This window comes from Prorops nasuta, unplaced genomic scaffold, assembly GCF_024137725.1.
Source record: "Prorops nasuta isolate Cenicafe-Biocafe unplaced genomic scaffold, Cenicafe_Pnas_1.2 PNAS00005, whole genome shotgun sequence".
Taxonomy (NCBI): domain Eukaryota; kingdom Metazoa; phylum Arthropoda; class Insecta; order Hymenoptera; family Bethylidae; genus Prorops; species Prorops nasuta.
Genome location: NW_027116802.1, coordinates 2,332,476 through 2,348,130, shown reverse-complemented (window position 1 = coordinate 2,348,130; position 15,655 = coordinate 2,332,476). Strand labels below are relative to the sequence as shown.

At 34.1% G+C, this 15,655-nt stretch overlaps 1 protein-coding gene across 1 annotated transcript; it reads right to left on the bottom strand.

Moving 5' to 3' along the window:
* Positions 1-540: 540 nt before the first annotated feature.
* LOC136773793 (E3 SUMO-protein ligase ZBED1-like) lies at positions 541-13,890 on the bottom strand. The gene is made up of 5 exons (XM_066727704.1): positions 13,756-13,890; positions 13,194-13,671; positions 2,357-2,541; positions 2,118-2,280; positions 541-2,042 (listed from the first exon to the last, which is right to left on the bottom strand). The coding sequence occupies exons 1-5, from the start codon at positions 13,888-13,890 to the stop codon at positions 541-543; spliced, it is 2,463 nt and encodes an 820-aa protein (XP_066583801.1).
* Positions 13,891-15,655: the final 1,765 nt, after the last annotated feature.

The window sequence follows — 15,655 nt, the reverse complement described above, 5'->3', positions numbered from 1 at the left end:
TGGAAGAGCGAATTGGGAAAGCTAGGACACAGAAAAAGTAGCAACAGTTCGCGATGGCAAAACGAGAGAGATAATGACGACACCTACCTGATATGTACAGGAGATGGAGCCTTTGCTGCACGGAGGTCTACAGTCTAGTGTTGCCCAAATGGTCCAATTGTATCGATATTTTGTATCGATACGTATCGTACACAAAATATTGATACGTTCGATATATCAATATTACTGTATTAATATATCGATATATATCGATACACACAACTTACAGACTACAGTAATAACAATAACCTACATGTTTTTTAATAAGAACACAAAAATCTAAAGAAAATATCTATTATCTATTTTGATTTTAGTGAAATTAAAAATTTACTCATGTAAGAAATGAACTTAACTGTTACATGTAGGAGTTGGTATGTAATTATTAAGAAGGAAAAATAAATTGGACTGTTTAAAACACATCGTTTCTATTTTACTTTAAACTTACTTTAGATCAAAATAATTATAAAATTACTAAACCTATAAAATAATTAACCTTTTACATTACATCCAGTCTTCAAGGGGCAGCGAGCTTAAGAATAGTAACTGATGTAAGTGTTCTCCACTCAAACGATTTCTACTTTCTGTTACTATTCTACCTGCTTTTGAAAAAAGTCTTTCACATGGCACTGAAGATGCAACAGCTGCCAAATATTTTTGACCTAATTTGCTTAATGCAGTATTATTCATTTTCCAAAATTGTATCGGACATGCACCAATATTAATAGGCAACTGACTCAAATAAAATTTTAAGTCGTCAGGATATTCTCTTGGATTAAAACTATGTCTTTCTTTGGATTGGTTTACTAATGTTTGATGATATAACCAGAAACTATTATTATAATTAATATCCACAAGATTATTCTCATCTTCTTCGTTTAGAATTGTACTGTTAATCATGGTTGCTATATCCATTATTATTTCAGAGCAAGCATCTTTATCATTGAAGTGAATGGATTTGAATCTAGGATCCAAAATGGTTGCTTTCGCCAAAATTGTGTCCTTTTCTATATCTTCAAATCTCATTTGAAATTGTTCCAATAGTAATTCTTTCATATGATTTGCTGTTTTTGTTATAGGTTGTGATAACATTAGTGTTTTTTGTAAAGTATTTATTACGGGTATTACTTTACTCGTAGTTAGGTAATATTCTCCACTTATTATTTTTGTGGTTTCCTTAAAAGGTTTTAAGAGATCAACTAACTCTTTTATTATTTGTAACTCGGTTGCTGTTATCATCATTGGAGCTGTAGGAATGTTTAAAAGTATGGAACCAATTTTTTCCGATAACTCAATAAACCTAATCAACATATCGTGCATTGAGTTCCATCGAGTATCGACAGATTGTATTAACTTTAAATCTGAAACTGCTCGAAGATCATCCATGGCACTCACTGACTTTTTGAAAAATGTCACAATTGTTTTTATCTTTTTACACACAGAATTTATATCATTATTCTCCACAACTTTTGCTGGTATCAGATTCAATGTATGTGCAAAGCATGATAGTTGTTTGTCTGCACCGAAGGCATCTTTTACAGCCTTTTTGATATTAGCACCGTTATCACAAACAACAACCACTATGCTTTCAGGATTAATTTTCCAGTTATCTACCATATTTCTTAACCACATTTCAATGTATTCTGAGCTATGCCTTTCACTCAATTCGGTTACACCTATCATTACGGACTTGTCCTTGTTATTGTTAATAAAGTGGGCTGTCAGACCAAGGTAAGCCTTTGTGTTTAAGGGATCAGTCCATATGTCGGTGATTAAAGAAATATGTTCTACACCAGAAAGTTTCAGTTTCATAGCACTGGATAAGACATTATATTTTTCTTCCATAAGAGATGTAATCGAATTTCTAGTTGGAATTTTATATAAAGGTGATACTATTTTCATAAATCTTCTAAAGCCTTCTTTTTCCACAGTTAGAAAGGGCATATTATCTTTGGCCAGCATAAAAAGCAAATTATTTGTAATGTCCACTGCTTTTTTACCTCCCTCTAATATAAAAAATATAAAGACATACAGAAACACATATTAAATTTATGAAATATGTTTTATAGCTTTTATCTTACCTTGAAACGAGTTCTGCCGAAGTAGCATCATGTCAAGTCTTGGCTGCTTTACCACTGGACTAATTGGTGTAGAATCCAATTTGGAGCAAGATGAACAAGGTGGAGATAAATTATTTAATGTATTTGGATCATCAGGGTTATCTGATTTATTGCCAGTTTCAACCTAATAATTTTTAAATTAGTAAATAAACAGTAAAAGTATAAATGATGAGTGACATTATAAAAAATAAAATATATACATTTCCCATTGTTATATTTCGTTTCTGACCAGAACTTTCACTCATATCCAGTTTCGGATGTGATCTTTCTAGATGTAGTTTTAAATTTGTGGTATTACTACCCTTTACATCCTGCTGGCAAATTTTGCATTTTCCACCGATATTTGTTTCAATAAAAAACTTCCAAACTACACTTTTCGGATGCACTATAAAATAAAACCAAACTTATTTATTAAAATAATTTTTTAATTATAATTTAGTTTTAAAAATATAAACAATATAAAAAGAAAGGAAGGTTTGTATGAAAAGGAAAAATGCGTACTAATGAGGGAAACTGCGACACTAATTATAAAATAAGCGAGGAGAACTTTTACTATATTTTCCTGAAAATTATAAAAATAACCTCATAATAAATTAAATAACTCCGTTAAACTTATAAAAGTAAAGATGTATTTTTTAATTACTCTACCTTATTATTTTTTATGTAACTAAACATTCATTTGATATTAAAAATTCCTAAAAAATAAAAATAATTCAGTTGATTTAATAATTTGTACAATTGTACATGAATGGATTTATTTTTTATATGCATAGCTTACTAAAATATTGTGCTTCTATAAGGCAGAATGTAGGATTGTGTACGTTATTTGAGTTTTAATTCGCTAACAAATTGAAAAATTTGATATATTGAATCGATTCATATCGATATTCTGATGTATCAGTAAGCAAAGTATCGATACAAAATATCGATATATCGACAGTAAAATACTGATATCCCTAGATATCAATATTGTATCAACAACACTACAGAGGACGTCCCAGGACCGAGATTTTCCCCGTCAAGGACCACGTGATGTCGGCCGTTGCCAGAGAGGTTAGGAGGAGAAGGAACATGTTATTTGTGGTTTTAACAAGTAACCAAATATAATGTATAAAAGAGATAATGACTAGATTTATATGGCAAGTAGTTGCGGCTTATTGTATGGTAAAACAATTGTTGATAGAGAGAATAAATGTCATTTTAATAAAACCAGTTTAAAGTTTCTTTTTCTATGAGGGATCAAAATTATAATTAGTGGGTTGTAGGTAGTATATTGTAAGCTAGATAAGGGTAAATTAAGAGACAAGGTATTATATGTAAGTCAAGGAGTTATTTAAAAAGGAAAGGGAAAGCAAAAAGAGAATGTTAGTTAAGCTTGTAATGAAAGAATTTTTTATTGATGAATTGAGTATTCAGCAGTTATGTTTTTTAGGAGAAAGGTATATTTCAAATTCTGCCTCAGGTGAAGAGAAAAGTTGAGATTCCAGATGTAGTACATCTGTGATGGACGAATCATTTTTGATTTTTCCAGAAGGAATAATTGTTAGAGAAGAACTGCAAATTGGTGATTTGTAGCCAGCAGCGTCTACATCACCGTTATTAACATGTGCAGGAAGAGGAGCAGGAGACAGTAACGCCGGGATGTCCAGGGTAATTAATGGATTGTCTTTTATAGGACTACCAAGTGGTGATACGAAGCGTTCAAGATCACTTAAATTATCATCATCCGGTTCAGCAGAAAGAATGTGGAAGTCCTAGATAGGTAAGAGTGGAAGTTAGGTATATTACAGGATTAATTAAAGAAATGTAGAGTCTATTGAAATATACTGACATTATTGCATATTAATTTCTCAGGAGGGCAGGATGGGAGTTCGATGGGATTTGGTCTTTTCTTATTTCTCATATTTTTCTTTTTTCGAGATAGCATTTTCAAGGCCCAACGCCACCAAGGCCGGCTTCCAGCTAAAAACCAACAGTGGGTGTTTCTATTCTGTGGATTGGATCGGATTGGCATCTAGTCACAGTCACGCAACTGTCAGCAAAAAAATACTAGATTCCCTATAATCCGGTGTGTCTATTTCTGGTCGGATCGGATTAAGATGGCGGCATCTATGGTCTGCTAGAGTGATGTGTCAAAATGACATTTAATATCAGTAGATCGAAGAACTGGAATATTTGAATAATGAAGAGGTGCTCTCCAAGCGACAGAATATACTTATGCTGTTATAATACACATTGATGCAGTTATTAATTTGGATGAGTATAAATTTCACTATTATAGTATATGTAGAATTTATTGGAGTACGAGATTCTTTGTGGTTTCTATGATTTTTACAGATAGTTTTCTTTATTGCAATCTTTGAGATGCCTATCAAATGAGTAAAATGGGTTAGATAGGATAATTAGGAGAGATAAGAAACTAGACGAAAGGACTGCAATTTGAAGAAAAATGCAAGAATTGTCCAACATTTGTTTATTTGAAGTTTAAGTGCAGCCTCCATTACTTGAACTATACAATTTTAGCCCATGGTTAATTTAAACTTGTTTAAATTAAACGGCCTTAAAGGTAAGAATCACTTTTTCTTATTATATTAATTCGTATGTCTTAACCGATTGAAGGAAAGCTAATACAATAGCAGTCAAAATACAAGAAATCTTTTAAATTAAATAATAAAGTATTTATTCTATTTTTCTTTGATACTTAATACGATAAATATAATTAATGTTGCCTTAATGTTTACAGAATCTGAGGATTATGGATCCATCTACTATTATTAATTTCATTTTGGATATAATCGATGGGGAAGATAAGTTATTATTAGAAATAACAAGGCAAAACCATTTCCGTATTCCAAATTTTTTTACAAATGTTGCCTTACGTTACTCCTTAACAGGTAACAAAATATATGTTATCAGCTATTTAATGTTATAAATTATTTTGGAATTCTATGCTTTTTTTTTAGATTTTAAATCTCATTTTCGTAAAAACATTTGAAATACTAATTGCAACCATTGGCCCAAACTTAGTTGAGAGAGGAAGTTTTCGCATATCAGTTGCAAAACAAATTGCAATTGCTCTTTGGATATTTGGCAACCAAGAAGTATATAGGTAATTGACTAACTATCCCACCTATCGGTGAGCCTCTTGGTAAATCTATTTATTTGATAAAATTTTAAATTGAATATTATTTACTATAGTTTGCAATTTTTACCAAATAGATAAGTTTTAGTAAGATGTAGGTGGAACCACTGACCCTTAATCATTTTAAAATGTAACCATACACATATAAAAGTTGATTATTAATGCAATTTTGATATAAGATTGATTTTCGATTCCATTTTATACCACCTACTCATAGATTGAAATGAATACAATGGATTTTTAAACACTCGCTGTATTTAAATTATATATTTCCGATTAACAGAAACAAACACGAAAATTGATTTCATATTTTCTTTACAGATCTGTAGCAGACAGATTTGGCCTCTCCAAACAAACAATCTGGAAATGTGTTTTTAATATTGTTGTGGTTCAATCGCTGATTCACGACAAACTTGAAATTCTTTTGTATAATAAGGTTTATTGATTTTTGATTTACAATGTTTCTTCTTTATACAAGTTGATAACCAGAGCTATGAGCTAGATAATTATAGTTTTAAGAGACAAAGGATTGTCTGGATAAAATTAACCCATTAACGTCCAAAATGTTAAAATTTCTTGCACGTTTTCAAAGTGATTTTTTCCTATGTAATTGGCGTTGAAAAAATTCTTGAACCACATATTCTGATGTAAAATTGCATGCTCTTTCAGAATCCGTTGCCAGAATCATGATAAAACTCACAGGAAAAGAGATATGCTCGATTGAAACATAAAAAACACCTAAATTTTCGAAAAAAAAAATTTTTAGGATTTTTTTTCGAAGTGTTACGGTGAAGATATCACCTTGCGACCGTGATCAAATGTGATCATGGGAGTTGAAGTTTAACAGGGAATTTTTTTGTTGACCTTGAACCATCGCTTCTTTACAAAATGGCGGATTAAAACGAATTATTTTTTTCAATCTTCATCAACTTTTTTCTCGAAATCTATGGTCTTTAGAAAAAAATTCATAAAAACAAAAATGCCTTAGAATCGCTCGAGGAACATTCTCAAATTTTTTCAGAATTTTTTGAGACAATTTTTGATTTTTCGGGAAACTTGTGAAATGGAATCTTATGAATTTTATTCTAAAGTCCATAGATTTCGAGAAAAAAATTGATAAAGTTGAAAAAATAAAAATTCGTTTCGGCCGCTATGTTCTAAAAACCTATTGGTAAAAAACGATTTCTGTACAAATTTTAGGAAGATTTTTTTACTCTTAGCGTTACCCAGAGACTACGGCGTGGACGTGGTAAAATTCTGTCTCCTTTGGGGTGCTTTTTTCCCGTGAGTCCCCTGGCCTCTCACGTCTCGGGGTGCTTGTTTTCCGTGAGTCCCCTTGCCTCTCACTTATTCATACTTTTAGGTGTGCTTTTTTAGCCAACATTTATTGCAAATAATTAAATTACATGTTTTGCAGAAAATTCTTGTTCTTATTGGACAGTTTCCATTCGAACAAATCCTCAATTTGTCACTATTAGATCGTCCATGTGCTTTACTTTTGCGACTACTTTTTTGTAAGTAGTATTTGGCAATCGAAATAGTGAACTCTTTTATTCCAACTTTTTTCTTTCCATCGTTAGCAGCATTGAAAATTACAAGAGAATTAGTAATAGACGCCTGTATAAGTCTCATAAAAACTACCCATGTCCATTTTTTCGATCGTATACTTGGGAGTATGTCATTGCAATATCCGTCATGCAGGTCAACACCTCCCATGAATTTGTTATATAGGTGAAAAGCTTGCGGAAAAGGTATTTCAATTTTAGATTTAGCCTCTGCGCTGTATCTTTTTGAAATAGATAGAGGATTGACACCTGCTGCAGTTGAAGCTATTGAGACGGGCTTCGAATCCATGATAGTAATGAAATTTATGCCACTGTTTACGTCGTGCTTCACCACATATATCCCTCTTGGAGCTTTCTTATCAAGCACATTTTTTTCTTTGACTCGATTATCTCTGATAGTACCAGTGCATTTCAAACGCAATTTCTTCAAATGTAATACCAAATCCATGTTCGTGAAGAAGTTGTCAAAGTACAGATGAAATTGAGAAATTTTGTTATAACTTATTATTTGAAAAAATGGTTGTAATAAATATAATACTACTCGTGAACCTAAAGCACATTTAGATAACTTATCTCCAATTTGAGAATTCTTGCCGCGATAAAGATCCAAATTCAGTAGATAGCCGTCCGAAGTACACAAGCCCCAAAATTTCAAACCAAATCTTATCGGTTTTCCTCGAATAAATTGTTTCAAAACAGTTTTTGCATAGGATTTGGCCATCATCTCATCAACGGATGAAGCAGTTCTCCATATTCCGAATTTCATGATGTTATTTTGAAAAAGTTTCAGTAGAGAACGAACGCGCCATCCTCGATCATTTGAATCTTTGTCTTTGTTTTTTGAAAACTTCAATTTAGATTTTGTGATTTCAAATTGTTGGCGAGACATTGCAGAAGAAACTACTTCATTAGATAAATACGGATCAGATGACCAGTAATCTCTCTGTGATTTTCTGGGATTGAATGTAGAAAAAATAACTATTCCAATAAAAGTATCAAGATCTTTCAATTTCAGATCATAACCATTGTCTTTACACGCATCAATAATATATTTTTTCATTTCAATAGAAAAAAAGTTTTCAAACAATTGAAAAGGTTCGCTCCTACGTATTTTCTTTTTTTGCGATTCGGACAATAATACTTTATCTTCACAAGAATCAGGGTGTAACTTTTCACCCTCAATCCAAGTGAATTCATGACCTTTTTCAAGTTTATCTTGTTTTTCAGAATAATTTGCACGAGCTTTATTGTAAGTGATATTGGGTATTTCATGTTCGCAATCTGAATCAAAATCGGAACCAGAATCATCGGAACCTGAATAGTCAGGATCCGGAATCAATACGTTGCGTTCTGAATCACTATCTGAAGAATCTGATTCATATTCAGAAGATCTTACACGTTTCCGCGACATAATGTATGAAATTAATGATTTCGTTTATTTATCACTCATCCGTATGTACAAAAATACGAAAGAAGAGAACAAAAAAAGACGAATATTCATGAATACATGAGACCAAAAATTACGCTTATCTGCCGAAATGAAATGGAAATAAAGGAGGAAATTTTTGTCGGAATCTATAAGTCTTTGAAAAAAGAATGAAAATAAGTTAGAATCATTCGAGCAATATTGTAAAATTTTTTCCGAGTTTTCGTAGACAGAACGTTTTTTTACCAATAGGTTTTCAAAACATCGGCCGAAACGAATTTTTATTTTTTCAACTTTATCAATTTTTTTCTCGAAATCTATGGACTTTAGAAAAAAATTCATAAGAACAAAAATGTCTTAGAAGCACTCGAGAAACATCCTAAAATTTTTTCAGAATTTTTGGAGACATTTTTGAAAATTCCATTTCACAAGTTTCCCGGAAAATCAAAAATTGTCTCAAAAAATTCTGAAAAAAATTGAGAATGTTCCTCGAGCGATTCTAAGGCATTTTTGTTTTTATGAATTTTTTTCTAAAGACCATAGATTTCGAGAAAAAAGTTGATGAAGATTGAAAAAAATAATTCGTTTTAATCCGCCATTTTGTAAAGAAGCGATGGTTCAAGGTCAACAAAAAAATTCCCTGTTAAACTTCAACTCCCATGATCACCTTTGATCACGGTCGCAAGGTGATATCTTCACCGTAACACTTCGAAAAAAAATCCTAAAAATTTTTTTTTTCGAAAATTTAGGTGTTTTTTATGTTTCAATCGAGCATATCTCTTTTCCTGTGAGTTTTATCATGATTCTGGCAACGGATTCTGAAAGAGCATGCAATTTTACATCAGAATATGTGGTTCAAGAATTTTTTCAACGCCAATTACATAGGAAAAAATCATTTTGAAAACGTGCAAGAAATTTTGACATTTTGGACGTTAATGGGTTAAGAGATAAGAGGACTGAAGGTCCTAGGAGACTCGACTTGTTCCTTCTAGCTTTTGACTCGAACTGATTTTTGGGGCTGCACGTTTGGGGCTCTTACCCTCAAAGTGCAGCGTCAAACATTACCTTATATGGTAACATTTGCGGGTCCCAATGGTCAAATGCGTCATTGTTCTAGAACATTCGACTGCCGTCGAAGTGCATTTGCCACGTGTCGGGACTTAGCCTTGGCGACAGTGTGAACGAGCTGCGTCTGGCGCTTCGTATTACACTCAGGAATTTGTCGCTATTAGGAGTATTTCTCCTTTACAATGAGGTTATTGGTATTTTAGTATAACTATGATAAATTTAGATTTATTAATTATGTCTTCAAATGAAAATAATATTAATTATATTAATTATATAATGCTTATTGTAGCAATGAGTTATGTATGTTTATTCTATGTACATAACAATATGCTCTACTTGATCATGTTCAAGAATATGTTAAATGGCCCAATCAGAGTCAACTAATTAATATTCAACATGGCTTTTTATCAGCGAGCAATATACCTGGTATCATAGGATCTATATATATATATATTGACGGATGTCACATTCCTATAAGTAGTCCTACTGAGTACCCCAACAGTTATGTCAATCGAAAGGGGTTTCATTCGATGGTTCTTCAAGGAATTTGTGACCATAAGATGAGATTTATTGATGTTTTTACGGGCTTCTGTGGTAGCGTCCATGATGCCAGAGTTTGGCAGCTAAGTGACATTAAAAGATTGAGTGATAATAACGTTAACAGATATTTTCCGGAAAATACACATTTGATAGGAGATGGATAAAGTATAGGGTAAAGTCGTGGTTAGGACAAAGTGAGTCAATCAAAGATGCAAACCAGTTAGAGCCAGTGGGCTAGAACCATAGAAATGAGGCTAATCCTGTCAGAACTTTGTTTATAGTGAAGGGACAGATTGGCACTAGAATGATGGATGCGTGCAGATGACTGAGATTAATCCAGAAAAGACTGAATCCTAATATAGAGAAGAACCAGCAATTGCAAAGAAGATAAATTTAAGAAAGTGAGTAGCCACAATAGACAGGAAAGGGTCGAGGCAGTGATACAAAAGAGGTGGAGCGTACGAAGACAAAGAGGGGGAGCCAAAGCGAGAGATGTACAGAGAAAAAGAGGGCTTGGACAAGCACAAAGCAAAAGAAGAGTGTGAGGGAATGTATATTGAAGAGAACTCAGAGAGGATCAAAGGTTGAAAATTAGGTTTAAATAAGAGTTAATTTAGTAATAGAGAAATATTGATGTTTTGTTTCAGATTTAACGTTTAATTGGAAAAGATAATGAAAAGGGCAATAAAAGCCTGAATCCAGAATATAGTATCAATTTAGAGAAGTAGGAAAGGATTGGTTCAAGAGTGCGTGGAAAAGCTGAATATCAAACTCATAAGCAAATGGACAGGATGATTCATGAGATAAAATTTTGAGCTAGATTCGGGCAGAGGAGAGTTAAGAAAGAAAAGAGTCCTGATCTAGTGTAGTGCGGCGTATGTCATTTCATAGGATCTAGAATTAAGATGAAAAGAACAATATTATATACTAGAAGGAGGGGCTTTTTGTTGTGTTTTTCTCTTTCTCTTTTTTTTTTAAATTGAAGATGAATGTTACAAATTCGTAGGAGTAAGATGAGTTCAAATAAATGATAAGAGATTTGTAAGATTATGAGCAGAATGATTTGGACCAAAGTGTAAGGAGCAAGAGGGAAGAAGAAAATGATAGAGAGAATCCAATGTAATATTTAGAGAGCTTCCTTTATTGGAAATAGACTGGCAAAGTTAAATTATAAAGAGAATGATAAAAGAATGGAGATAGAGATGATTGAATGTGAAATTATATATATTTTTTATTCGTAAAGGAGGAAATAAGAGTGTTTTAGGCGTAGTAAATGAGTGTATGGCAAGAAACTTGGGATCAATTGATACATTATATGAATGAGATTTATGGAATAAATTTAGTACAAAATTCAGGAACCTAGGATATAGTATAAGGTGTTGTAAATATGAATTATGCATTGGTATCTTTATAATTTGGGAAATCAAAAGACTTAGTAGAGTGTGATGTTTATTTTAATTTAGCATGAAGAATTCAAGCATTAAAGAGTTTGTGCTGGAGAATAACCAGAAGATGGGACCGATTTACGAGGATGCTGAGAGCAGAGAAAGTAGTATAGAGAACCTATATTAAGTTTGAAGAACCAGTACTCAAGAGGATATGTCCGTTAAAAGGATTAAATGAGAGAAAACGCGGTACAGTTTCATGTAATATTTATATAAAGGTAATAAAGAGGTATTTTTAAGAGAGAATATGTGTTTCCTTAATGTTAAGGGATAGAAAGAGGAGAAATTTTAAATTGTTCTTTAAGAGCCCCTAGTGGGAAGATTAGATCATGTAGTTTTTAGATGAACGATTTAATTATGGATCAAGATCATGGATGGGAACTATGATAAGAGTGTGTGGTTAATAGAGGAGCGATAATTCATAGAGTGAAGCACAAAGGTAGTTTGAAAGGAAAAAAGGTTTTCCTGCAGAGGGGAGAGAAGTAAAATAGGGGAAGTGGGAGGTTTGTGGATGATAATTATCAGAACATTAGAGTGAAGGGAGCAATTTGACTATGGTTATGAGAAATATACAGTGAGTATAATCAAGAGATGAGAAGCTGTGCATGGAGGGATAGAATTGTACAAGGGATAATTGATAGGATTATATTAATAGTGTTTAGATAAAGAAATGGATTGTTAGTTTTAAGAAATAGTTTGGTTTATAAGGAGTGATTGTAGTGAGAAAGTATGTGAGAGATTTATAATGAGAAAAGATTTAGGCAATTAAGACAAATAAGTGTTCTTTATTGTGAACAGATTAATAGGATAAGTTATGAAAATAAGTACAATAAAGAGAATTAAGAGGATAAACTAATTCATAAATGGATTTCTTCTTTTCCTATTACGTCTATTAGTAGTAGGGGCGTCAAGCTGGTCAAAGTGTATATCTTTCTTTTAGGTAAATTTGAGGGGAGGAAAACAGAAGAGTCTAAGGTATATATTATAGTTTGAGGGGAGAAAAACAAATTCAGTAGGGTGTATTATTTATTGAATAAGATGAATTTTGAATTTTCATAACATTTTAATAAAACAAGAAAGAAATTAAGTTTTAAGTTTGGAATTAAGCCAAACCATTAATGAAAATTTCTTTGAGAAATTTTTCCCCAAGTACCCAACGATTCTCCGATGTAGTCCATAGAAAAATCACATCCTCTAGAGATTTGATTTCAGAGAGCATGCAAGTTTCTCTCAATTCATACCACTTGGGACAATTTAGAAAAAGGTGCGTCCAAGAATGAACATTGGTGGGAGAAGAACATGAACAAAGTCCTGAGTGAGGTAACGGAGAAAGCAAAAACAGACAGATATTTACAGAAAGGGTGCCTCTTTCTCTGAAAAACCAGAGGTCAATGTCGGGTATGAGTTGTGAGAGGTGTACAATGTAAGGATCATTTTAGTTCCTTCTGATGATCCTCTGCCAGGATCTCTGCCACATCTGAGCAATGGTATTCATATTTTCATTAGAGAATTTTCTGAGTTTTAAGCCAGAGACATCGATATTATTAGCTTTAGCTATGTATTTATAGACGATCCGGGCAGGGGGACATTTACATATAATGGACCAGGTGTTGAGATTATATGGCAAGATGTAAACTCCTTTTGGGATTGTGAGAATGATCGTATAATTTATCAATTCCTCAAACTTTCCAATACATAGTAGTTGGTTTCTTTTGATGAAGGAGAGATGACAATATCCGAATATGGAATTATAGCATCTAACGATTAACTTATTATATTTAGCTTGTGGTATATAAACTGAATCATTAAATTGGTACAATTCATAGAATTTTTTAATTCTGCGGTAAATACGAGTTTTAGCAGAATCCATCTGTTCAATAAAGGTTTGAGGATTTATTTCGGGGTTTGTATTAGTTCTTTCAAGTGTAGGTCTGTCAGAGTTAGTGTGTTCATTGGAGCGAAGGTTTAATTCAAGAATGTTTTCTTGATTAGATGTAAGATTTGCGAGATTTGAGATTATACTTTCTGTATTTGGGAGAGAGAGACTGGACTCAGAGTCGGTCCCACACGTAGCAGCTTCTAGTGGTTTGAGATGAGAGGCAGGGGAGACGTGCTCGTCGATTTTGGAATTTCCAGGAGAGGTGTCCATTAAAACAGGGAAAGCGTTAGAGCTGATGGATTCGTTATGAGTGCTGGGTAATGGAGCAGGAATAGGAGACAGCACCGGCGTAATGTCCTGGGTAGGTGTCGGAATAGTTTGTATAGGAGGTGATATGGGTTGAGAGCTATTGAAAAAACTGTCAGATACAGAATTTATCAAGGAGGAATCCTAGAGGGTTAGAATAGAGATTAGGTAGGATTTATTAGAGTTTGCATTTATTAAAAATTTACTAAAATTATTGGTTGTAAATACCTCTAAAGAGCAGGATGGAGGAACGGGTCCGGTGGGATTTGGTCTGAGGTTAGTGCAAGAGGAGATATTAAGTTTAGAGTATCTTCTCTTCTTATTATTTCTCTTCTTTTTTTTATTTTTATTTTTGGATAACATTCTAATTTGACTTGGACATGAATTTTTTGAAGTACTTGATAATTATTATCCATTTGAGTATATATAAGTGCACGAATTGGTGATTGAGATGGTTAGATAGGATTGTACTGACGGTAAAAACAATTGAGGTGAGAGGATTGAAGTTAGGGCAGAATTTGTTGGAGAAGTATCAGGGAGCCAATGACGCGTAGAGGGGAGGCGGAATATTACCATATTGATCAGAAGGGCTATGTACTAGAGGAAATTATAGGGAAATTTTTAAAAGATTTATTATTTTTATAATATGTTGTGATAAAAGTGAGTCAAAATTTATTTAAAGGGTAAATGCAAGAACAATGTAAATTATATAAGTTAGGAAAAATATTAATCTCCATATATGTAAAATATAAAGAGAATACAAAATATAGGTCGCGTCGTTTATTTCTGATGTGAGCAAAATATTATGTAATCGATCCATGCTCCAAAAGATTTTCTATTGCTGAAATTATAAAAGATTCTCTTTAATCTCTCTCTCTCTCTACATATATTATTTTCCACACATTTTTCTACGCATTTTAATACACAATTTTATGTATGAATATAAACAACAAAAAATTCCTGTTTGTTATGTTTTTTTGTGTACCGTAACACGCTATTATTGTTTACCAATAAACCCCCTCTTTTGTCGTCCTACAACAGGCGAGGAGTCCATCAGTCGTGTGTAGACCTCCGTGCAGCAAAGGCTCCATCTCCTGTACATATCAGGTAGGTGTCGTCATTATCTCTCTCGTTTTGCCATCGCGAACTGTTGCTACTTTTTCTGTGTCCTAGCTTTCCCAATTCGCTCTTCCACTCTCTCAGCACGATGCCTAAAAGACCCCGCATTCCGTTGCCACCGCTGAATCCACCGCCGCGGGTCTCCGTCGTATAACTCGCGCCGATTCCGCGAGAGATACATCAGCTCCACCGGATCCTGGAACATAGGGATCACCCGTCTTTTGGCAGGGCCACTGCGGTTGACCCCCAGCATTGCCATTGATGATCCTCGCCTCGAAGACCTTGACCCGACATGGCGGAAATGTATCGACAATTCCTGCATCGGTACTTTAGCAGCAACTTTGGTTTCACGGTTTCCTGGACAGCGAACATTTACAGCTACTATGCCGTTACCAACCTACACGAAAGGCGCATTATGTTATCAACCTGGAACTTACATGGTGGCCGCGCCTTTAGGTGGAGTGAGGAGGATCAGGCGTACGCCTGGTTTTTCTATGACCGTGAGCCACGATTCGTTTGCTACTGCACGAGATGCTTCACGCGTATCTCTTCTTCATGGGGATCAGAGAAAACACGGAGGAGTGTTCGAAGTCAGCCGGTTCCTCGACGTATACGGTGTGGATGGGCATACAATGGAGAGTAACCCCTATGTTGATCTCCCTTGTGGTATCATGGATACTCCATTGCCCGAGGGCCCGCCCCTTAGCCAGTTCGGTCGCATCGCTGAGCCCCGTTCGCCGCCAAACGACGAGCGTCCGTTGTCCCTCGAAGAGAGAGTCGAGCGCAACCGAGAAATCGCCGCCGCCGCTAATGCTGCCAGCGAAAGGAAGAGAAGGGAAGAAGGAAAGAGGCTTCGGCGACGAGAAACCAAGTCCGAGAGGAAGGAGGCAGAAGAGAGGTTCAAATGTACAGAGAAGGAGATAGGGAAAAGAAAGAGAAGGAAGGAGAGGGAAAGCAATAAGAAGAAAGGGACCGATGGTGGTTCCGCCGCCCCTCGTGTCCGATCATC